The sequence below is a fragment of the Platalea leucorodia genome, assembly GCF_965183815.1.
Source record: "Platalea leucorodia genome assembly, chromosome: 8".
NCBI classification, from domain to species: domain Eukaryota; kingdom Metazoa; phylum Chordata; class Aves; order Pelecaniformes; family Threskiornithidae; genus Platalea; species Platalea leucorodia.
Window position 1 is genome coordinate 5,689,903 of NC_138830.1, and position 24,186 is coordinate 5,714,088.

General features: G+C 39.4%; 2 protein-coding genes across 4 annotated transcripts in view; one reads left to right on the top strand and one right to left on the bottom strand.

Moving 5' to 3' along the window:
* Positions 1–8,527, bottom strand: part of SERPINI1 (serpin family I member 1) — a 55,207-nt gene extending 46,680 nt beyond the window's left edge. For both annotated transcript variants that reach the window (XM_082319401.1, XM_082319399.1), the window contains exon 1: positions 8,488–8,527. The gene's annotated coding sequence lies outside the window, so the exon portion shown is untranslated. The remainder of the gene's footprint in view (positions 1–8,487) is intronic.
* A 207-nt stretch (positions 8,528–8,734) lies between these two features.
* Positions 8,735–24,160, top strand: PDCD10 (programmed cell death 10). 2 transcript variants are annotated; one of them, XM_082319771.1, is made up of 8 exons: positions 8,735–8,864; positions 15,580–15,794; positions 16,438–16,491; positions 17,860–17,977; positions 18,657–18,783; positions 19,159–19,237; positions 19,548–19,630; positions 21,327–24,160. In XM_082319771.1, exons 2-8 carry the CDS (start codon positions 15,699–15,701, stop codon positions 21,406–21,408), a joined length of 639 nt encoding a protein of 212 aa, XP_082175897.1. In that variant the 5' UTR covers positions 8,735–8,864; positions 15,580–15,698; the 3' UTR covers positions 21,409–24,160. The 2 variants fall into 2 exon arrangements, with proteins under 2 accessions (XP_082175897.1, XP_082175898.1); XM_082319772.1 differs by lacking the exon at positions 8,735–8,864 and adding an exon at positions 9,452–9,680.
* The last annotated feature ends 26 nt before the right edge of the window (positions 24,161–24,186 follow it).

Sequence of the window (24,186 nt, forward strand, 5' to 3'; positions counted from 1 at the left end):
ATACGACCACCTAGTTGCTTACACGGTCTATATACAATACATTAAGGTTGTTAAAAGCATTCATCACATTCAAATAGACATTTACCTTTTAATGAACTAATACCCAGATGCCTCACACTCATTACTGGATTTTATTACATGAGTAGAAAGAGTCTGTTTTCATTTTATATTGGAGAAACACAGGTTAAGTATAGATTAAATGACCTGCCGCTACCAAAGGATCTAAATCCAAGTTTTTTTCCTTCTTCCTTTAGAACTATCCTATCCATTGGTGTTACTTCCTCTGAGCTCCCACGACAATCCTAGAGCCTTTGAAAGCAAAAATTTAATTTTGTCCTTGCTCTCTTGCTGCTTCAGCAATATTTTTGGGATTCTTCTAAAGCCCTACAATTCTTAAGGAATTAAGTAATAACTCAAAGATAGGATAGTTACATAGATAAGGATTAGGAAAGGATGGTGAATATTAATTCCATTAGTCTTTACCAATCCTGGAATGACAAAGAGTGGGAACACATATCATACATACATCTGCCTCCAAAAGGCTTTCACTACAGGTAAAGAGATGACACACTATTAGACCTAGCTCCTAGTAACAATTCTTATATGCAGATTTGAATCTATGCTGCTTTCCTCTCCTTCCAAATACAAGATATGCTAGTGGTGTTCTTGAGCAATATGCTTCCATCACTTCAAGAGTTTATCTTCATTGTGACTGAATGGAAGCTTGTCCTCTTGAAGCTAAAGGGTATTTTGCTGTCACTTCATATATGAAGACCTGGTATCCGTTATGTCAAATTCACAAGTGCACTGTGTTTTGATATTGTATGTGCATTTTCCTCCCTCACACTCGTATATGAAAAATTACCAATGGCATTTTTTTTGCTTCATGCATATCATCCCCTCAAAATAAATCTACTTACAGTCAATTTGTTTCTTACTCACTTTCATGGATATCTTCTCTATACGCCCTGCAGCTCCATATCCCCCATAATTAGACATTTCTGCTTGCTTGTTTTTCTGATATTTGTTTTTCTCAGTATCTCCTCGTAGATCTAATATCTGCTTTCTTTAGTATTTCAACACATGCAGGGTAGGAAGAGCAGATGGAAACTGCCAGCTACAGATGACGCCAAGTAGCTTCTGTGCAAGTGGAGACTCCAAAAGCTCTAAAATCCACATGGGTTTTTGTGCTACCATGACATTTTCTATGCCTCAGAGATGCTGGGGAGGACTAATCAAAGGCACTCTCCTACAGGGAACTGAGAACAAGCATGGCTGTAGCATGCAGCGACTGCACAGGCGACAGTAAATTGAGGAGCTGCGTTCAGGCATGCATGGCACGTGAGACTTCAGAACCTGTGCCCAGGAAGAACAAGAACACTCACAGCTACAAAGCACCACAAACATTGTTTCAGGCTGCTTAGTCCTAGCAGGCATCATCCTTCTACCAAGAATGTTACCTCATGTCTTGCTGAATGCCCAATAGGTATTTAGAGATGCTCTTTACACACCTGAGCTCGTCAGATGAGGGGCAGGGGGAAACATGGGAAGAAGTTATTAATCAGCCATTCTCTTGCCTCTGGCTTAAAAAAAAAAAATCTTTAAAAAACCCAACACATCTGAACAAGTTCACATGGGGGTGGGATATTTCACAGACCACTGTTATTTTCTGCCTGAAGTGGTAGTAATTAAACTACTCCTGCTTACTCGAAAAAGAAAGCCACAGCTAGTACTCCTCACAGTTCGGCTTCCTTGCAGCAGCATTTTCAGACGGCAGAAGTAAGGAGGTGGGCAATGCCCCCTGGAGATTAAAAGCAGCAAAGATCTGTATGCACACACTGCAGGAGCAGAGAGCACCATGGGCATAGCAGAGGAAATGCTAGAGCGTACAGAGAGAGATCTCTACAGGCCTGGGCACGGAGGGAGACTGATAAAACGGGCAAGCAGATGAAGAGGGAAAGCCCAATTCTGATGCAGAGGAATGACCTAAGCTAAAGGCAAAACACGCCTTCCAGACTTTCACTACTATCAGTTATGGACAGCACATAATCCCTATCCTGTGACACTTACGTCAACATTACTGCAGGAGGAAAATGAGATCATAGCAACCAAAGATCAAAACAGCGTTGAATTAAAAGGGTTCAGCTCTGCATCCCTTACGTTTACATCGTAAAAGCTAGATGGTTGTTCTTTTCAACACCTTGCCTTACTTCTCTTAAGAGATTCTCAGACACTGCTGTCCTCTTCTTCCCAGCTCCTCAATTTGCAGACCTCCACTAGTAGTTTCTTTGAATAGAGAGAACTGGGAGAACAGATATGTTCACGAATTCTGTGACTGGACTACTCACAAGGAAAAAAAGATGGTCCATAGTGCATGCAGTTGTAACACAACATCTTATTTTTCACACTAGACCACGGAAGTGTAGCAGGCACATTAAGCATTAAACTAAAAGTCTCTTCTGTCATCTTCAACTCAAACATCAGCTTTGTCAAATATTATCTGAACCTGTATTTTAGAAGTGTGGAGTCAGCTTTGGTATTTTACTTTTTTTTTTTTTAATAAAAAAACACCTGCTGCCTGTAACATTACTGTGAATAAACAATGTTACTTTAATAAAGTGGGTTTTATTCACCATATGTAAGTGCACATGCTTTTAAAGACAAAATAGAATTACTACAGTGTTTTAAAAGTCCATATCCACTTTAATAAGAGACTAGTTTATTCCTCTATAGTACTTGTAAGAATCATTAGACATCTTTCAACTCCCACTAATTACTTTGTTTTTGGCAGACATTACTGTTTCCTCCTGCTTTTTTGAATAAATCTGAAATTAACAAGTCAATAAACTGACATATTTACAGTAAAAATAACCTGGCTTCCCTCTCTTCTTCCTCCCACTTCTCATATTTCTCTTTGCAGATGAAAAGGTCATCGTTCACCTACAGGCTTCACATATACTTCCACCAATTTGGGTAGGGACATAGGCATCTTTCCTTTCCAATAGGATCTCAAGTTGAAGACCTGATGTTACAGTAAGCTGTTCATGTTGTCTTAGGTTTTGGTTAATAGCTTTAAATAGTTTAGAAACTAGAGCAAATGCTTTCTTTTGAAAAAAAGCTATCCAAGAAAGAAAACATGAGTTGCTTCAGTGAACCTAAATTGCGGTCTGAAGTACACAATCATTAAATGCTCCAAGAACTGCTTTAATTTAAATGTGGAAAGAAAAGCATTTGAAAAGGGCAGTTTTAGTGTACCAATTAAAAAAGATGTCTTAAATGTTTAAACCTATTTTCTTTCTAACTACAACTTACATAACTGAGATGTATGGGAAAAACTGGGGCAGCGAACATTACCTCAGACATAGAAACAGTTACTGAAAAGACTTTTTGCTATACTGTCAAGGAAGGAGGCAATCTCCAGTGGCTTAGTGATCGTGAGGAGTTCAGACGGGCTGTCTTTGGCAAAGTACTCATGCTCCTAACATTAAACTTGACACGCCAAGGTCAGTTTAAAAAAATCGTGCTGAAAAGTAGATGTCCAAGTTCTCCAGCTGACTCCAAACTTCTACAGGAGAATGAAAGGCTGGAATGGCATCGCTGTTTAAAAAGCAGCGGCTGCAAAATGCAACTAGTGAGCAAGTGTTTGGGCATATTATCTTATTGCAAAGGTAATTAGAGCGTTTGCTTTCCTGTGGTGTCTGAGCAAAATTCTCAGAATTCAGTCAGAATTCCAAAAGCAAAACAAAGCTTTAAATACGTTGTTCAAAGAAGTTAGAAAGGAAATTATAGTTCTCTCTTCTCAGGTGAGGAAGTCCCCCAAACACACTGCGCATACAGAAACATGGATGATAAAAATAGACAAAAATAGAAGAGCACAGGAACTGAAGTTCTTTCGAGGTTTGGAGAGATCATTCCTAGCTAAAAAGTGCTTGGTTTTGTATATTTAAGAAATCCCACTGCAGGCATGGTACAGTTTCAGTTTCAATTCTGACAGAATTGATCTTTCCAGAAGAAGCCAATTGTCCATTAGCCCCATCAAGTCATCATGGGTTTAGAATTGTCAGGCATACACAGCAGATTAGAAATAGTTTACTTTATTGAGCAATTATTCATTTAGATGTAATGATAATGGTGAAAGACTGCAGGGCTGAAGTACATAAATAAGTGGAAAGATGTCTTCCGATTAATAGGCTAGCTATTTGGTTAAAACTGAATACAACCACATGATTTAACTTCCTTCTTCTACATGGAATATTACTTGTCATTATTGATTCTTCCTGACAGAATAGTCTCAAGGTCTGAAAAAATATTTCTCAAGAATTATCATAATATTTAAACGCTCAACTAAACCAAAACCCTTTTACAACGCAGGAGGTCAAATCCTGTTTAACCCAAAAGCCAGACACATATTTAACTCATTAGCTTGTATCAATAAGAAATTTTCTCTCTTCCCTCATAGCAACAGCTGCTTTGCAGTGATTCTAAAAGACCAAAAAGGACGCGGGTAACTCATGCAGCTTTTATCACATTAGCCACAGTCTGCAGTTTTCATAATCATTAGCTTTGAAGTATATTAAACAAAGCAGAACATGACCTTACAATTGATAGTTCAATCACGCCACACAAGAATAATTCTTTATCATACATGCTTTATTAAGGCCACCAAACGAGAGGCTATTCAGAACTACTCAAAACACAAACAGGCAGAAAAGAGCGCTACTGTTGCACAGCCAAGCGGAGCCAGGCAGTGACCACACTACAAGGAAGGTTCGCTGCTTTTAAATGCAAAGTCGCCAGACGACTTCCAACACGTACCTCTGATTTTGGCTGGGCTGAGGGATCAACAAGAAGCAGAATGCGTGCATGTGTACAAGACTAACAGAAAAAAAGAAACTGAAGCTTTTCGTTTTAAAATAATGCAATGTAGTGTAGCTTCACTTATTAGCCGGATGCACAGATTATCTAATGTACATTTACGTTGAGCAGAATATGTAATTACCTTTTTAGAAATAGAATTTTGGTGAGGGAAAATGAAAAAAGATGACATGGCATTCTTTCAGTGAATTCAGGAAATTGAAGAGATTTCACACAGGCATTCATCCTACTTGAAATCTCAGAGTACTGCGTTGTTACAGACCTTCTCCAACAAAAAACACCTTTCTAATGACTGCACTAAGCTATTTACACTATAAAAAATATATATCCCTAATGTGATTGATGCAGTTTACTTACATCCCTGACACTTTGTACTGCTTTAAATACCAAGTACAGAGGGAAAATAAGTCAAAAACTTTACCCTTATTATTTACTTGGGTTTTTTTTTTTTGTTCGTTTGTCTTGAAGTGGATAGCTTCATTATCTTCAGCACAATTTTACAAAGAAATTTTAAAAAAAAAATGTATTGTTCTGTCAAGTCAATCATTCAAGATTCAGAAAGTATTTCCTTTCCTCCTGCAGGAATGCATGTTACATTATTTCCACCCCAGGTTCTGCTAACCTCTTGTCATCCAGTTCACAAGACTAACAGTGCTCAAAAGACACTAATTAAACCCCCAAATTTTAAAGATATTTCCAAATTTAACTATTCTGGTCTTTCACCTATTTAAGGAAAAAATACAAAGTTATTACTAATCACAGTTGACTATATAAACGTCTTTCCCTACCATCTGCCCATTATACTGACATGTAACCAGACATACTGAGCGTATCAAACATATGCGAGTGTACTTAAAGAAAGAAAATCAGGCATTAATTTTTAAAGCCATGTTTACACACCAATTTTTAACATTATTTTGAACACACAACGTAATGAAGATGAAGACAGCCTAAAGACTGAGTATAGGACAGATGTACCCTATATTAATTCATATTCAGCCTGTGTTCTATAAAGACAGAATAATGTATTGCCTACACGGAACATGGATTGTCTGAAATTATTTTAAAAGGTATTCAGCCATGCCAAAAATGTGTCTTCCTGGCTGACGAGCAACCGAAAAATAAATTTGATATTTTGAGAAAAATTTCCTACCAGCACTAACTCCTCTCCACTGCTACATTTTGTGATACATAAGATTAGAAGTTGAATTAAACTACACATAAACATGACATTTACATCTACAGAATAAATTTCAAGAGAATTATCACAACGATGTAGCGTTCACAGACACGTGCTCCTAGAACCCTGCTAGACTATGTATGAACATATACACATTCTTCCATACAAAAGGAGGTAGTAAGAGACCCAAGTCTTAAGAACAAGCACAGAAACACACCACACCAGTCACTTTGCAGCTCAGAGGTGCATTAATCCCAGGCCAGTTTTGGAATCACCTTGAGCCAGCAGCGCTGTAGGTAAGGTGTTCAGTAGGCCAACAGACATACAAGATATTGTGTGGTTTCAACAATGAATATGAAAGTAGATGAGTGACTACTTCATGAATACTTCAACATACATGTCAACAAATCATTCACTGAAAATGGTAGATGGGGAGACAAAGTCAAAGCAAACTTAAAAACCCAAACTCAATCTCAAACTCAACTTGAGAATGCAAACACATAAGACGGGCAGTCTTGTGAAGATAAGTTTTGGAATTCACAACTGCATTTAACAGTAAACTTAACAAGCCTTCACCTTGTATTACCTCTTAAGTTGCCCTATGTAATCCTTAAGGAAAAAGCCAACAACCATTCCTCCTCCCTCCCTCACCTCCTTGACAGTTTTTCCTCATCACACTCAACCAAACCACAACAATCCTGAAAAATACAGTGGACATAAAAATAGGAAAGTATGAATCTGGTCCAAGACCTCACTTCTTAAAAAAAAGACAGAATCTGGAAAAGTATCACAAAATTGAAGAGGGGGATAGCTTATTCTATTTTAAGTGGTAGTACTGGCAGGACTGCAGCTTTGTAGCTTTATTTTAAAACATACTAATTTCACTGAAAGGATAAAATACTATAGAGATGTATTTGGCTCAATCTATGCTATGACATTTTGGTAAACATCTCTCACCTAAGCAGAACAGCATCATTTTCCGTCAGACTAAAGTAGTGAACACATCAAAAATGATGAGACAAGAATTGAGGAATCAAAGATAGCAGGTGATTAATAACACACAATTCATACACACTATGAAAGTTTTAAGTAGCCCTTTAATACCAAGATATGTGGAGTATTTCATACATGAGAGATCATACATAGATCTGATTAAAGCAAAAGGTGGTGTGGGGAGGAGAAAATGAAGTACACATAATGAAGTATAACAATCCAGGTGCCTTTTTTTTCTTTTTCCCCTTTTTTTCCCCCCTAGTGTTCTTGCTCACCTACGTGAAGGCGGTGGGGACCGGTAACATACACTGATACGTGCACGCAATCTGTCTGTTCCCACAGACAGATATCAAAGGCTTCCCACTCTGTCATCTCACTGCTGCAAGAAGTTACAGCCCATGTTTGACAAGTTTAATACTTTAGCTGTTCGTTCACACACTTGCATTGGAGTTCATGTGACTTATTAACATTAGGTAATACTGAAGAGTATTTTTTTAAAGAAGCAAGTTTTAATACTGATGCATTAGAAACGCGGATACAAATACAAAACTGAGTTAACACTTCAACAATTGAGTTAGTTTTAAATATAATTTAAAACTTTAAATCTTAAAGCTTTCCGGTAACGCAATTACCTGGACAAATAATACACAAGTTGACTCAATTTTTTTAATAGCGAAAAGAGAAAATGCTCCGTACGCACGTACAGCCTGCAGAGCACTGAAGCAGCTGACAGAACAAGTGTGCCGTACGCGAGAGAAGCCCCTCAAGAACGGCTTTCAGAAGCACAGCTCCGGGTGGGCAGCGACCAGAAAAGCCACGCAGACCCTCACGGCATCACCTTCTTCGGCACGGACGGGTTTTTAAGAACTATTGCTGCAGCACTTACCCCGCTATAACTTGAGAACGAAGTGCTGGTGCTGAAGCGCAGCCGCGGGTGAGCGGGGCTGAGGACGCCTCGGCTCCTCGGAGGCGGGAGCGGGTCCCTCCCCGCCGCTGCCGGCAGGTGGAGAGACAAAGGGCGGCTGAACACCTGCGGGAGGTCGGGGCTCGGTTTTTCCCCCCCCCCGCCCCCCCTCATCTCCGAAGTTCTCCTACCGGCGGGGAAGCCCCTCCGCTCCCAAACGCCTCCTCTCCCCGCCGCAGCGGGCGGCGCGGCGGGCGCAGCCGCCGCCTCCCCTCCCTCCCTCCCTCCCCTCAGGCGCTAACGGAACGCCGCCGCAGCGCCTTCCCGCGCCGCGCGAGCCCGGGGCGTGCCGCCGCTCGTGCCGGCGGCCCCCGCGCGGACAAGCGCTCCTCCACTCAGCCGCTACCGCCGCCCGGACACGCGTGCCGGAGCGGAACAATAGAAACGCTTCGCTCCATTTAAGAGATAAACCGGAGCCGCCGCCCAGCACAGGCACCCCCGGCACCGCCAGCAGCGAAGGGACCAGCGCACTCACCGGCCCGGTGCTCCTGCTGCTGCACCCGCCGCTCCGCGCTCCGCCGCGGCTGTGCTCCTACCGCCGCCAACGCCTGGGTAGTCTCACCGCCCCGCCCCGCCCCGCGGAGGCTCCGCCCTCCCCCGCCAGCCCCGCGCTCCGATTGGACGCTCCCTCCTCCTTCTCCCCGCCCATCTCCGCCCCGCGCCGCGTGGCATTGTGGGGCTCGTAGTCGCCGGTGGCGGACTACAAACCCCGGCGGCCCGCGCGGCTGCCGGTTAGTTCCGGACAACGCCTGGTGTGTGGTAACAGCGGCGGACGCTTCCTCCTCGCAGGCGCTTCCGGCGGGGTGGCGAAGCCCACTCGAGAGCTGCGAGGGGTCGGCGGGTCGGGGGGAGGTGAGGTGCCGCGCCGCGCCGCGCCGCTGTCCTCCCCTCCTCGGCCTGCGCCCGCGGCGGAGCGAGCGCGGTTGGAGGGTGGGGTGGGGTGGGGTGGGGTGGGGTGGGGGTCCGGTAGTGTGCGCGCAGGGCCTGGCTCGCCCTTGGGGGCTGTGCCGCCTCAGAAGCGTAAAACTCTTCCCAGCATCGGGGCCTGGCCCAGGGGCGGCGGGGGGAGGGCGGAGCGGCGGGGGCCGCCGGTAGGTCCCGCCGCAGGTGAGTGCGGCCTCGGGCCTCGCCGTGCGGGGAAGGCGGAGGGTGCCCCTTCCCCGGGGGAAGAGGAGTCCGGCCCCGGCGGGCGGGTGACCCGTTTCCTCCCGCCTTAAGGCGGGGGTGCAGCGGGGCGAGGGCCTGTCCTTCTCCCTGTCCTTCCCTCAGCCCTCCGCTCCCCGCCGCCGCGGCTGGGTTGGGGCCCTCCCCGATTCGGGGTGGGGGGAGCTGCCCGCCTTGAGGCCCCTCGGCCCGGGCCGCCCCGCGCTGGCGGGCGAGCCCTGGGGGGACGGCCGGGGGCCGCCCGGGCCTGGCGGGCGTAGGCCCGGATGTGCAGTATTTTTAGCCCGTCCTAACGCCGGAGCGGAGCTGTGTCGAGTGGCCGCCGCTGGCGCCGGCGGCGCGGTCAGTGCCTCAGGTGGGGGAGAGAAAAAGGCATCTGGGCTCCTTCCCGCAAACCTGGGGGCAAGGGGCAGCAGATAGCCCGGGCTGTGCTCCTCGCAGTAACTGAGCAGTCCGGGGAGACGTTCAGTGCTTGGGCGTCCCATGAAGCTGCTCCCTTAACTGGTGAGTTTGGTTGGTTCCCTTCCTGTAGCTTTCCCATACTGGGGCACAGGTAGACGGCTGAAACCCTGGGCCAGGTTTGTGTTGTTCCTGTTATCAGAGGAACTAATTGACCTCTGGTATTTGTTTACTTGTGGGAATGTATTTGTAAGTTTGCAACTGTCTTACTTGTCAGTGGTTGCTAGACTAATAGTTTTACTTTCACATTCCCAAAAACAAAGAGAGGCAGGATCTGTTGTTGTGATATGCTAAGAACTGTGACCTTTTTCAGTTACGCTGTATAATAGTTTTAATGTTGCTAACTAGTGAAATTGGGGCACAGTCCGGGAGGCTATAGTTTCTTATGTGGTAGGCAGACACAAAAGCTGGGTGTATTAGGACTAAATCACTTCCATTTTGAAGTTTAGGATTGCAAAAGAATATGAACTATTTGTAAGCCTGACTGTAGAATGGGCTTGGATTTTTTTTTTTTTTTAACTTGATATGATTCTAAAAACAGACATCTTGGGTTTATTGTGAGCTTGTGTGATTTCTGAATTAGTCATACAAATTGCTCTTCCAGTAATCAAATGCATAAGTGGTTATGCTTTGTCAAAGTGAACTCAACTGCAAGTGGCTATTACATGTGTGTGTGGATGTTGGAAAACTGCTTATCTCTATTCTAGTGAGAGGCATTTAAAGATACTTTTAAAACTTCAATGCTGTTTTCTGGTGACGTTCCTTTTGTTAACTCATCAGTGAAACTGCTGGGTGTTAGAGTTAATAGAATATGGAATTAGTACAGTGGAGTATCTTTTTTTAAGTTTCTTCTTTATTGATTTTAAAATACACAGATTGTTTTCGTAGCAGTTGCTCTGTATGCCAATTCCAATGAATTCAACCATACTTCCATGAAGTCACCTCAGTTTTAAAAAGAAGGAAGATAGTTCTGTATCTGAAGCACAAAGCATTTAAGTATTGTACCATATAGTCTAAGTTATACAATGGGAAATAATTATAGTCTATAATTGAAATATAGAGCTAGCAGGTAAGTTACCGTCTGACATGGAGTTGGAGTGTGGTTTTTTTAATTTCTTTTGAGTGACCATTAATAAGGGAAACTTGGTTACCAAGCTATGCGTGGGGTATGCATATAGTTAAAAGAGCATACTCTGCAGGTTTTTTATTCTGTAAAATTTGCAACTGTAATTAGTAAATTATGTAGACTCCATCCTCCCATGCACATTGGTCTTACAAATAGGAGCCATGCTCTTTGCCTCTGAATTCAGGATAGAATTCCTGCTATTTCCCTTCCCCCACTATTTTTTCCTGAATTTAAATTAGTTTTTCTGGTAACTCTGGTAACCTGGTCTTGGATCAGGTTAAAGGTAAAACGTCCTCTTAAATCCTCACTGCAAAAAGTGAGGCAGAACTTCTTGGCAGTAAGGACAGCCTTTTGTAGCAGGAATAGAGCTGTAATTTTTGCTAGAAGCCAACCATTGAAATAATCATTCTGGTAGATCACTGCCTCAGGCATTGTTCCTCTTTAGTACTTTGCTGAAAAAGAGTATTAATGTCTAGGTGCTTAAAGTTTTCCAGATCTAAGGTAGATGGAGCCTGGAGAAGGGAACAGAGACAACATCAGTGTATAGGTAGATGTACTGGTGACATAACTGAAGATTGAAATCCTGCCCACTGATACCTAATGTTTCCGTTGTTTTAAAACTCTTTAAAAGTTGTAATCATGAGACTCTGCTCTCTTCTCACTCTTTCAAAAGGTAGTGTTAAACAAACACCTTTCTTTCATGGATACCTTGCTTGTTTTCACTCTGCCCATGAGCAGATATGGGTTTAAGGAGGATTATTACACTCTGTGATGGTTCTGTTCTTATTAAGTAGCTCTGCAGTTCTGCTACTTGATTTTAGTGCATAACCACAAGTCTGTCAGTGAATGACACAGATGAGAGAAAGCAAATTATCACCTTAGATACTGATAACAGTAGCTGTACATTTTGGGAAGTGTGGTGTTTTTTGCTATTTACCCTTTTTGGCTTACAGGAAGTTGATCTTAATGTAGGTTTTTTTTCTCATAAAGTTCAGTTTAATGATTTCAAATGTCATTGGATAGATATGGGGGAATAGGTCTACCAAAGAATCTTTCCAAATTTGTTCCTCATCTAAAACGTGCCAGATCTCTCAGTGCTTGCTAAATAGCTGGGATAATATTTTAATGCTAGAACTTAAAGGTTAGAAGGTAAGATTTGTACTGACAATGGAAGTATATACTCCATGCTAATACCGAATAGACTATACTATTCTATCTCCTGGAATACAGCTTGATGTGTTCGATGATTTAAGACTGAGCAGCAGAATTGTATTAGCTGGCATCTTAGCATAGTTCTCAAATTTAAATTCTCTTTAAATTCTCTATATCATTCTGCATGTTCTCACTGATGGTTGATTTCACCTGATGATGCAGTGTGAAGCATGACTTCTAATTACACATATACAGACTTGAATCTGTGGGATCACGGTAACAAAAAAGATCAGGCTTGGATGCAGATTAATATTTGGCAGCCTGTCTATTCCAGACAGCATATCCTACTATCTTCTCCTTGTCTTCCCCCTCAGACCAATTAACAAGTTTGCCAGCTAAGTAACACCTTTTTTGCATCCTACAGCAATTTGCCAGGATTTTCTGAACTGTGCAACTGCATTGTGCTGTTCTAATAAATCACCTTCTCATGGAATCTTATTCCATTTTTTTGAGAGTGTAAAAAAACAGTTGGCAGGTGGAACTAGGGTAAACTCATCTCAAATAAAATACACTTTTGGGATTGGAGTGAACTGAAGTTAAGCTTTTAGAAGACAGTGTTGCCATAAAGCTTGGCAGCTATGCAGATGGCTGATTTTGATCACATACCAAAAGAAATACCAAAAGCTCCTAGTTGCTGCATGATGATGTTCATTAAACTTTGGCTTTAGTCAGGCCACGTTGAAGGCTAGTGGACTTTCTAATAATTTATCTAAATAATAGAACGTAAACTTCAGTTTTCATGGGGATTTGGTCCATAATCAGGATTGAGACCTTCAAAGATATTTGTATGTGGTTTAGTGTAGCTATGACAAACTGTCTTTCTTTAATGCAAATAAATGGGTTGGTTTTGGTGAAGATTTTTATCCCTGCTATTTAACACTAGCAAAGACTGCAGTGCATCTAAGTTATATCTGAAAGATGTGAAGAAGTTGATCCCTAGCTGCAAAGACAAATTGTGTGGCAATGTTAGCAGTCAGATCCTTGCATGACAGCATGATACTGCCTTGTGTTGTATCTTCTGGAAAATGGTAAGGTTTCTGGAATAATGAACAACCAGTGTGATATGTTGAATATATGTCTTTTCATATGTTGGCAACAAACGTATTTGATGTTCTTATGTATTTCTTGTGCGTGTATATGGAAATCTACGTCTTGTCTTCAGTTGCAACACTTGTATCCTTTGTGCTAATATAAATCCAAGGTTTTGTATTTTGCTTGAAGAGTGTCAGTGTCTGGTAAAGAGGTAATGGATGGTGTATAATTGTTTTTATATGGGGGGTTTAACTGTACAATGGATTAGTAACAATAGCTTATGGCTCTTCAGGAGAAAATGAGTTCTTCATGGTAGTCCATGGTGTAATAGGTTTTCATCATCATAAAAATCCATCATTTCAGTTAGTATTTCCTTTTCTTTGTGGATACTGCTAACCCATAAAAACAAAGTAATTATATCTAATGGTTACTTTGTCCTTTTTTGCCCTTCCTCCGATGATCAAAAATCTTTTGGGTAGACTAGACCAGTGTTCAATGACCTGATTTAACTGTTTTAAAGACTTACTCTGTTGAGAATACAGTACTCTAAATAAAAACTTCCAGTGAATTAGTCTGCGAATGCTGTCTTCAGTGGTGCTTGTTAGTGTAGTATCTTGCATGAGTATATGTTTTTACTGAACTTCCAGAAACACAGAATTTAACAGGAAAACAAACAGCTCTCCATCCACTCTGCCCTTTACATGCCAGAGTCTTTAGTGCAGGGAACATGCATGTATAAGAAATGGGACAGCTTGTACTTGCAGTTGTGAGTGAAAACTTGTTCAGACAAGTTCTATCCCCTCCACGTGGGTAGACCTTGCATGAATTTATGTAACTCTGAAACAAGTTCTTAAAGATATTCAACTTTTTGAGGAATGATGAATATTCAGTTGCATTCTTCCATGTTCTTGACAGCTGGAAAATATCTATGGGTAGGTGATAAAAATGTGAGTCCTGATTTTTGCAGTCCATTCATGTGGACATACCTCACTTATACAGACCCCTTTTTAAAGTCTCGGTAATCCTATTCTGTGGCTATAGGAATCTGCTCATGTATGTCACGTTGAAGGGCTGGAACAGTAAGAGAAACAAAGATGAGATTTTGCAATAAGTAGTTCATGTCAGAAGATTTGTATAAAGAGTTGTTGCTTGTTACTATATTCACGTTTAATTTTTCTTCAAATCATGTTTTAACTGTCAGCTGTTTCTGTAGTGTGACCAGTTCTTCACTTGTTTTCTCACTTTTGGGTATATTCATACTGCCTAATCACATGCTCAGATGAGACATGCATGATACTTGTAGTCATCCAAGTTTTTCTCTGCGCTTACTGTAATCAATAACAAATTTCACTTGTATAATTATAGCTAAACTACTGTATACCTGCCCCGGGCAAAAAAGAATATCTGTTCTTCTACTTAAACAGCTTGAAGATTTTTAGCCAGTGCAGAGCGTAACGAGGACTATAGCTTGAAGAAATATCTTGGCATTTTTTAACCTGTTCAAATTATTGGGAAGTGATATTGATTACTATAGTAGCTTCTCTTAAAAATTTCCCTTTTTTCACTTCTTACTAAAATATCAATAAAATCAGTACATGAACATACAAATGCCTGATGTCTGAAGCCTGTTGGGAGGAAAAAGCCTCCTCTTGTGCATTAAATACTCCAAGCAAATCTAAAAATGAAAACTGTCCATATCTTTCTGTGTTTCTTTATTCCTAACTTGGACTTTAGGTCTTTAAACTCCATTATGTTATATAAAATATTTTAAAAGAATCTTATGAACAGAAAATATAGCAGGCTGTAACAACAACTTTTTATGAACTGTAGGGTGACCTTTTTTCTTTTCCGCATAATTTCAGGGTCTAAGCAATGATCACTCTGTGTTGGCTATGATGAGCTGGACTGGGTGGAGAACTCCCAAAACCTAGGTTCAGTTACTGGAACAATAATTTTCCATTGAGTTAACATAGCTTTTGACACACCCAGAGTGGAAACATGACTTAAGACTTTTGCTTATATGAAAACAAAGATGTAGTGTTTGGAATTCAAATGGGTAGAAAGTAGGCACTGGTCTCCAGCAGAATCACAGCTTGATACATATGCAAAAATATGGAGTATTTATAGATAGTCTTAATGTTAATTGTCATAATGCATCTGTATGGGTTTTGGGTTTACAGCATGTATGTAATGCTTTTCAAGCTTTTTATATATGTGTGAGTTGTCAGGAATTTTATGCTGCTGCTTACGAGTAGTGGCAAGATTTTTGTAATACATATCAAATAAAACCACTTCTTTCAGGAAAATTCATTCCATGAGAGCTTGAAGTGAAACGTAGTACCTTACTCTTTAAAATATCTGTTCACTTAATAGATTTCAATTAGGATTTTGAAGTTACATGAAGTAGTCATTCCATATTTACTCAACTCATGTCATAAGTAATTCCTAGTTTCTAGGCAGTAAGAAAATAATGTTGTTCTGTGCCTTTTCATTTTTAGAACGTGTCAGTCACGAGCATTCATAATTGTGTTTGGTTTTTGTTTGTTTTTTTTTTTTTCCCTTGCACAACTCAAGGACAACATATTCTTCAAGTTCTTCAAGAATTCTTGCACAACGAGGAAAAAGAAGAAACATTTCAGTGAATGAGGAGTTTTTTGCTTCTATAGTGTTTTTCTTAAGAAGTGGGTCTTTGAATGAGGATGACAATGGAAGAGATGAAGAATGAAGCAGAGACCACTTCTATGGTTTCCATGCCTCTCTATGCTGTTATGTACCCTGTCTTTAATGAGGTAAGCTACATTTTGCTTTAGAATGTAGTAATCCCCTTTACATTGGGGAAACACGGTCACAGTAACAGATTGCTCGTCTTGATTGGGGAAGCTTTGCCTAACACCATATTCTTTCTGTGTATTGTTTTACCCTTTTTTCCATGGATACAATTTCGTGCTCATCAAAGATTGCTAGTTGTCTTTGCCCTGATCTTTTTTCTTGCCTTTTACAGCGAATTTTCACAAAAATGGTAGGTCTGACATTCTATGGCAGGAAGTAATGTACAGTTGAGCATGTACCTGTGAACAGCTTGGTACATTTTAATTTTACTGCTAATGGCTATAATTTCATAGGATATTTGTTTTTCTGTGAGTATCAGAGATGGTCAAGATGTTCTCAAAAGCTTCTGTCGGACTTCTGCTGTAGGCTGGATAAATGCAAAATACGTCCAGTGACATGTTTGATTTTCATGTTTTTATTTTGGGGGGTAGTCTTTCCTTTGGGATTACACTTTATAGCATCTCTCCCTCAAATGAGACCAGTAATTTGAATGCTTCTGTCAGTTCCCTTTTTCATTATGCTGTATAAGGCAAGGCACGAGTACTTGACTTGTTTTGTTCTGATAACATTAGAATTGCTAATAATTCTAAACTTCTATTGCAGCTAGAAAGAGTAAATCTATCTGCAGCTCAGACACTGAGAGCAGCTTTTATTAAGGTAAGAAGTAACTTGTATTGAAGAATGATTGTTTAAAAGATAAACTATATATGATGAAGCTAAAATGTCAGCTGTCTTGTTTCCTTGTGTCTTTGTGTTTGAAGACTGCATCCTTGATCCAGTAGTCTAAAAATAAAGTGGACAATTGCATGGACTGTAAGTTTGAAATGTCTGCAAATGTTATGAGTAGAAGTCTGAATGATACAAGCATATAGAGCAATTTTAAACAAGCAGAATCTTGTCTTGTCCGTGTAGTACAAAAGCTTAAATGAGGAATCGGTCAGTGAAGGTAATAAGGTAATAAACCTAGTCTAAATATGACAAGACTATGTAGAATACGTGCTTATGAGAAATAGGCATGTAGCACACTTTGAAAATTGTTTACGAAGTGAATGGCAATGGGATTTTTTTGTGGATGAGGATAAGGTCAATGTTTGTATTTGCATCCAGCAGTAAGTGGAAAAAAAGATTCTTCTAACTTTTCTATTACATTCCTAAAGAATGAAAATACAGATATTACTTTATACTGCTTTATTGAAGTGGTAATCTTTTCGTATTCTCTAAACAAAAATAATTCTAGACATGACATATCTTAACGTGTGAGCTATGCAACTAAGTAATACTTCCCTGTTCCTACACTTAAATCTAAGTGTACCTAGATAGTCTTAAGTCTCAACCAGAGCTCATACGCGTTAAATGTTTTTCTGACTGGTGATAAGGAGCTAAGCCGAATGCAAATAATATAAAAACCGAGATATTGGTGGAAATAGTAGTGCTAGCTAAAAAAAACCCCCACACTCTCATTCTTATTCAACACAGCGTAATTCTTTGGTAGCAGCACAGGTAGTGTGAATACCTCCAATATTAGTCTAGCTTAACTTTATTTAGATATGTCATCAATCAAAAGTTTTTTTTTCTGAAAAAGCAATTCCAAGATGATGTTTGAGCATATGATGTGATTCATAAGAGGCACATTTATAAAATGTCATGTGGAAGATGGGGGAGTAGCACCTGTGTTTGAGTGAATTAAATTCCAATGGATACAATATCTTTGTCTCAAAGCTTTGTGTTTATGGAAATGTAACAGAATACAGAATTTAATGAAAAACTTTCTTATTCAAATTGAAATGAGTGGAAAGGCTTATTGGAAAAGTTGTTTATACAAAATCACTGTTGTAGTCTGAGAAAAATGGCTGTTGTAGTGGAAGAATGATTTTCAATGTAATCTACTAGTTTAAAGCCATTAGACTCTTAAAGTTTCTAGCAGAGCCCTGCAGTATATGAAGCAAGTTACATGAAAATCTGCCTTTGTGCTTGCAATATTCAGGTCTTGCATATTTAAGAATAAAAATTTTCTTTGCCATACAGGCTGAAAAAGAAAATCCAGGTCTTACACAAGACATCATTATGAAAATTCTGGAGAAAAAAAGTGTGGATGTGAACTTCACAGAGTCTCTTCTGCGTATGGCAGCTGATGATGTAGAAGGTAATAGCTTAGCTTATGTTGAATAAGGGTATTTTTAATTACACTGTTAACTAGGAACATGCATTTCTGTATACCCATTTTCAGAAGAGGTTATTTGTTTCTTAATGTATTTTTTCAGCATGGTAGAAGAATATTTTCTCAATATGTCTTTTGGAGAAATTAAATCTCCCTAAAACACATGCTAAACTAATAAGAGAAAGAAAGAAAATGAATGTTTAGAACTCTGTTTATGTGGGTGCATAGTTCACCTTTTGCAATGCTAACAACCAGAAAAAAGCATATAGGGAGTATAATACTTTCCTTTTCTCTGCTTTAAATTAAAAGCAGTAGTTATATTGTCAGAGAAGGGGAGCATACAGTAGGCTTTAAGTTATTTTAATACTGCATTTGATTAGTGTAGTGGCTTCAGTGTCTTGCTTAAATAAAGTAAGATGGGCTCTTTCTCCAGCTTGCAATAATAAAGATGATCGTTGCACTGTGTTTCTATTGATGCAGAGTGTAGTCACTGCAGTTTTCTGGTCATGGCTATTTTTGTGATGTTCACCTTCAAACGTAACATGGCAATACTGCTGCATTTTGTGAAGTAGTCACTAGAGACCTGAGGACCTGAGTCACTTTAGCTGTCACTAGAGACCTGAGGAAAAACTAATGGTATTTTTGAACATGTTCTTCTTATTAGAGTATATGATTGAAAGACCAGAACCAGAATTCCAAGATCTTAATGAAAAGGCACGAGCACTTAAACAGATTCTTAGTAAGATTCCTGATGAGATCAATGACAGAGTGAGGTTTCTTCAGACAATCAAGTAAGTACTGTATTATGGGTTTTTTTTAAGATTGAGGGGTCAAACTTTTTATTTAAATCTGAATGTTCAAATGTTGTAGATGCTAGCAACACTGTTCTCATTGAAAAGGAGCCTGATCCGTGCTTATAAATGAGCAGAGTTGAGGATTTGTAATGACAGCCCCATGTTACTAGACTGAACTTAACTTGCTGATTCCTAGTTTGAATTCCCGTGTCACTGGTCTAGCTCTTTGCATTTGGTCTTTCTGCATCCTGTCTGACAGTTATTCTGTAGAGACTGTTTTAAGAAGTATTTGACTACTAGAAGCAGACTAAATTCCAACATTTAAACAGGATAGCTTGAGGATATTACAACTATCTTTTTATTTGCAAATAGGGACATCGCAAGTGCAATAAAGGAACTTCTTGACACAGTAAATAATGTCTTCAAGAAATACCAATACCAGAATCGGCGGGTACGTGCAATAACTCTTTTTATACAATATTTTTCTAATAATATAAGAGGAAGCATATCCTTTTGATCAAAAGATGAATAGGAGAGCTTAACTGGTGAATGACATAATACTTTAACAACAGGATTGTTGTGTGGTAGGTCTTAGCAGTTTTATAGGAAGAGGGCGATTTCTCTGCACGTAATCTAAAAAAATCAAAATTCCTGTACCTGTGTCTTGTTAGCCAATTTTCTTCTTAGTTTAACATCAAGATTCTGACTGTACCCAACAATATGTGAACTAAGACTCTGCTCCTGGTGTTTTTGTTTCTTAGGCACTTGAGCACCAAAAGAAAGAGTTTGTAAAATACTCCAAAAGTTTCAGTGATACTCTGAAAACCTATTTTAAAGATGGAAAGTAAGTATGTTTTTGTACTAATATTTTACGTAATGAAAGGTCTTGTTGACTAACAGGGGAAAATAAGCTTTTGGGCATAAGCTACCTTCTTCAGGACTTTTTTTTTTTCCTCACCTGTGTCCTCAGACCATCATGGCTGCTTTAAAATGCTTTTATTCCTTTTGTAAAGCCTTTGAGGAAAGGGAAGTCTGTTAAATGCGGCACCGTACAACACCCATGGGCAGTATTAGCTTTAAATTTGAATATGTAAAATTAAATTTCATGGCCTTGTGTGGTTTTTTTCAATGACAAAAAAAATTATGAATGCTTTATTGGAAAAAGTAATCTACGTATTTGAAATATCATTTGAAAACACTAAAGATCTATGCGGTGTTTTCTTTGATTTACATCTTTATTGTCCTTTCTCTATAGCTCCTTATAGTCCTTCACAGTATTTGGAATTACTCAGCTGATTAATTTTTTTATATTTGAACATTTTAGCCTTCAAACTGAGGCTTTTTTTCGGTCTTCACCTTGGGTTTTGAAGTCACTATTCTTGTATATGTCACTGTAGTGACTTTTTCGGATGGCGAGTGTATCCCCCTCAGATTTTGACAGTGCCAAAGTGTTCTGTGTGCTACTGTTTTAAAGATGAGAACTAACTCTCATGTCTGGTCTTGCTGAGCTTGGCAAAGACTAAGAGCACCTGGGAGATGGTGCATTACTAAAGGAGAGACAAATTTTGAGACCAGCTGTGAATGCTACCTTGCTCCTATCAAAGCATTCTATTTTCTTTCCTGCTCCTATTGAAATTGGGCCTAAATTTGGTTATGATACCAAGATGAGAAATATAGAGCTTGGTAGCTTTATGATTACTGAACAGATGTATAGATAAGTTTTCACATGGACTAGGTCTAAACAGTCTCAGTTGATAAGAAAACCGTTTGAACAAATGGGGAAAGGGTTGGATGTGCTGTGCATGTACCCCAACCATACTGAAAGAGACCAGCTTTGTTTAGCCTTATGTGAAGTGAATGCTGTGCTGTGTATTATGGGCATAAGCTTTAAGTGTATTAGGTATTATCAGTATTGCAAGAAATCCCAGGTAAGGCTTGTATTTCATGTCCTTGTGGAATGAGAAGTAATTTAAATCTGAACTGCACGTTGAATAAGATACCCTGCTCTTACCAGAAAGTAACAGCACTAAACGACAGTCGTGCTAACAGGTGTCATTACTGAGCTGAAAAACTCAGTGACCCCACACCTCTTTCTTAACAAAAAGGTAACTAAAATAGTATGTCGCTTCCACATGCGTACATGCCTAGTATTTCTTGAGGAAAGAGTTGCAAATTCCGAGATTACTAGGGAATGAAATCTTCAACTCTGAAAAGAAGAGGCTCTTAATGATCATCTGTTCCACTCTTTTCCTTAGTTAGCTAAAACCCCAGAACTAAATGATTGAGATGTCAATGATGATTGAGAGCCAAAGTCTCGAGTTCCTGCCAATAAACAGTCTGTCTAGGATTAGCTATGCAAATAAGTCTATCTGTTTGCCAGCGGTAAGCCTTCAGGTAGATCACAATATGGTAAAACATCAATATGCTTCCACTTTGCAGAGCCTAGATGCCAATATATTTAGTTGCCCAAACTTAACGCTGTATTTATTGAATGACATGGTTCTAAAAATGCCTGAAGCAATATCTTTCTCTTTTAACAGGGCAATAAATGTGTTCATAAGTGCCAACCGACTAATTCATCAAACCAACTTGATACTCCAGACCTTCAAAACTGTGGCCTGAAAACTGTATATGTTGAGAGTTGTACTTTTCAATGGTGGATAGGGTACCTTTATATGTAAATTTTAAAGTTTTGACTGTATAAATTATCAGCCCCTCTTGAGGGGCTTAATGCAGGATTTCGAATGGGATTATTGCCATCTTACACCATATTTTTGTAAAACATTGTAGCTTAATCATAATCTCACAATGAAGATTTTGCATCACTTTTTGCTATTATCATTCTTTTCAGAATTATAAGCCAAAAGAATTTACGCCTTAATGTGTCATTATGTAACATTCCTTATAAGAATTGTAAATATTTGGTGTTCTGTTTCTGACATTTTAACTTGAAAGCGAAAACTGCAAGATTATGTATTTAACAATATTGGTGGCAAATATTCAATAAATAGTTTACATCTGTTAGACTGTCTTTTTGTATGTGAACAACAATGCATAACTCATCTTTCTAGAACTACAGAACATTCATTAAATAGAAAAATTAAAATTATTTGGGTGCTTTAAGCTACTGGCAGTTCAAATCAGTATAAAATTAGGGTTTTTTCCTTAAAGCTGAAATTTTTGGCTGTGACCTAATACTAGACCATAATACTAGAATAATTCTATTTAAATGTCTTTGGCAAGATAATAAAGAACCCCAGAAGTGAGGTGTGCTTTTGTTTTTGATAGAAACTAAATCCCACTTCTTTCTTAATCTTCCGTTGCTGGTGAGTTAACAGGTTTTTACTCCTAGACTATTCTGAGGTTTTGAGCAGAGAATTACTTTAAATATATGCAGCCGACTATGCAGCAAAGGGTGAATTTAAAGTATTAAGATAACTGGGTTTTGTATTGGTACCCTTTTGGGAGGGAGGAGGAGAGAAGATAGAACTCTTCCAGGTAGCACTAGTGATGTCCATACTATGCATGCCGTAAGGCAACTTTTCAGGGACTGAAATCATGTGAGACCTTGATTGAAAAACAAACTTGTCTATGTAGATGGTTAAGAACTGCTGATGGACAGATTCAGATTTTATCATTGTGATTTCATGGTAATATTTCACAAGTTCTAATGAATATCTTGCATGCCCCTTTGAAGTGCACCTTGAGTTTATTTTGAAGTAGAATTGTTATAGAATAAACTTCTGAAACTCTTCAAAATATTTACATGGCCATAACTAGTAAGTTTAGGAAAGAACACGAAGCAGTTCATGAAGCTGCACAGGCTGTTGCAGAAAGATCACTTCAGACTGAAAGAGCGCAATTGCTACAAAACTATTCCTTGTTTAGGTATAAACGATGAAGAAAAGGTACAGCCAGACTTTTCTTGCACACTGGCCTGGTGCCGTATTGCTCATCTGGGGCAAGTGCCTTATCCAGAGTTCAGCAGCTGGGTCTTTGAATTTGGTTATCTGCTGAAACGATCTAAAAGGAGAAAATGATATCTGCAGCCCTCCAAAATAGCGCTGGATGTTCTGCCGTATATCTGTGCATGGAAATGTTTCCTTGGTGAAAGCACTGACTGTAGTGAAATACAACAATGTGAAGGAGAGTATTATGTAAAAACGAGTTCTTGGGAATGTACGTTGTGAATTTCTTGGTTACATAAAGCTATAAATGGGAGGTGGGCCTTAAAGCTTGCTGTTCAGGCTGTTTTGTTTTGACAGTGGTGTGGTGCGTTTACTAGCAAATTGAGCTTAGTAACATGACAGAGGGATGCATGTACAATTTATAGTTAAAACTTTTTGTTATTTATTAAAGCTTGGCGTGCTAAACTATCATTTCTTGGAAAGTGGTAGAAGAGAAGCAATGTTAGCAGTTACAAGGGAGGAAACCTGACTCATTTGGAGTAATATTTAATGTGCATCTTTGAATTCTGTAAGTAAAAAGATTGAGTAGTCTTCCTTGCAGATGGTGTTAACTTACGTTGTAGCGGTAAGGGACTTAATGAAAATCGGTTAGGTAGAAGAAAGGGAAAGGCACCCAGAGTTTCTGATACTTCATTTGTCTTGAAAAGAGTGTTTCGTACTGGGGAGACTGCACCAGTGGCTGTAAGGAGAGACATGAAAGCTTGCGTTATACTTTGTGAATTGGACTTAATTCCAATAAAATCCTGAGATTTTTGTATCTTCTTGGATTGAGAGGGACAGCAGCTAGTGTTGGCAATCCTTATTAACTGAATGTTTACCTCATGTTTATGTCTGCAGGTGTAATTAAAAAAAAATTATCACTTGGGTCCCAAGCGAGATGCTGTGTTATGTCCTGCTAATTGATTCCTCGAAGTTAAAATCAAAGAGGCTACCAAGAAATGAGCTGTTCCTGTTCATCAGTTCTTCCTAAAGCCTTTATTGGGTAAAAGGTACCAAGTATAGGGCTAAGCTTCAGGTAGTCTGGCCAATATGTTTTGTTTTATTTGTAACCATATTGTGATTTCTTTTTGTTACCCTTAAAAGTAATGGAAAATTATTCATTGTAATCAATGTCTGGTAATGGGAAAACTTGAAAACTGATGTCTTCGGGTCACGCTCTTCTGTTGTGTGCAGTGAATCCATATCTAGTGGTCTTACAAACTTTATTTCCCATTGAGTATGCGTTGGGGCATATGTCTGTCAAATCTTATTGTGGTTTTGCACTTTATTATTCAAGTTACCTGAGTAGCTAAAGATAAGTTTCTCTTAAGGATTTCTAATACAGCAGTTAGTGTTGCGAAATGCTATTAGAAAATTTCTGCTGTGAATGTGGGTTATAATGACTATGATAATGTTAACATACAGAAAACAAATCTAATAAAGAAAATAAAAC

Bases quoted from the DNA above. Each gene is read 5' to 3' on its own strand.
- PDCD10 (XM_082319771.1), top strand. From the start codon at position 15,699: ATGAGGATGACAATGGAAGAGATGAAGAATGAAGCAGAGACCACTTCT. The intron at 19,238-19,547 runs GTACGTGCAATA...TTTGTTTCTTAG, and splicing joins ACCAATACCAGAATCGGCGG to GCACTTGAGCACCAAAAGAA. The intron at 19,631-21,326 runs GTAAGTATGTTT...CTCTTTTAACAG, and splicing joins ACCTATTTTAAAGATGGAAA to GGCAATAAATGTGTTCATAA.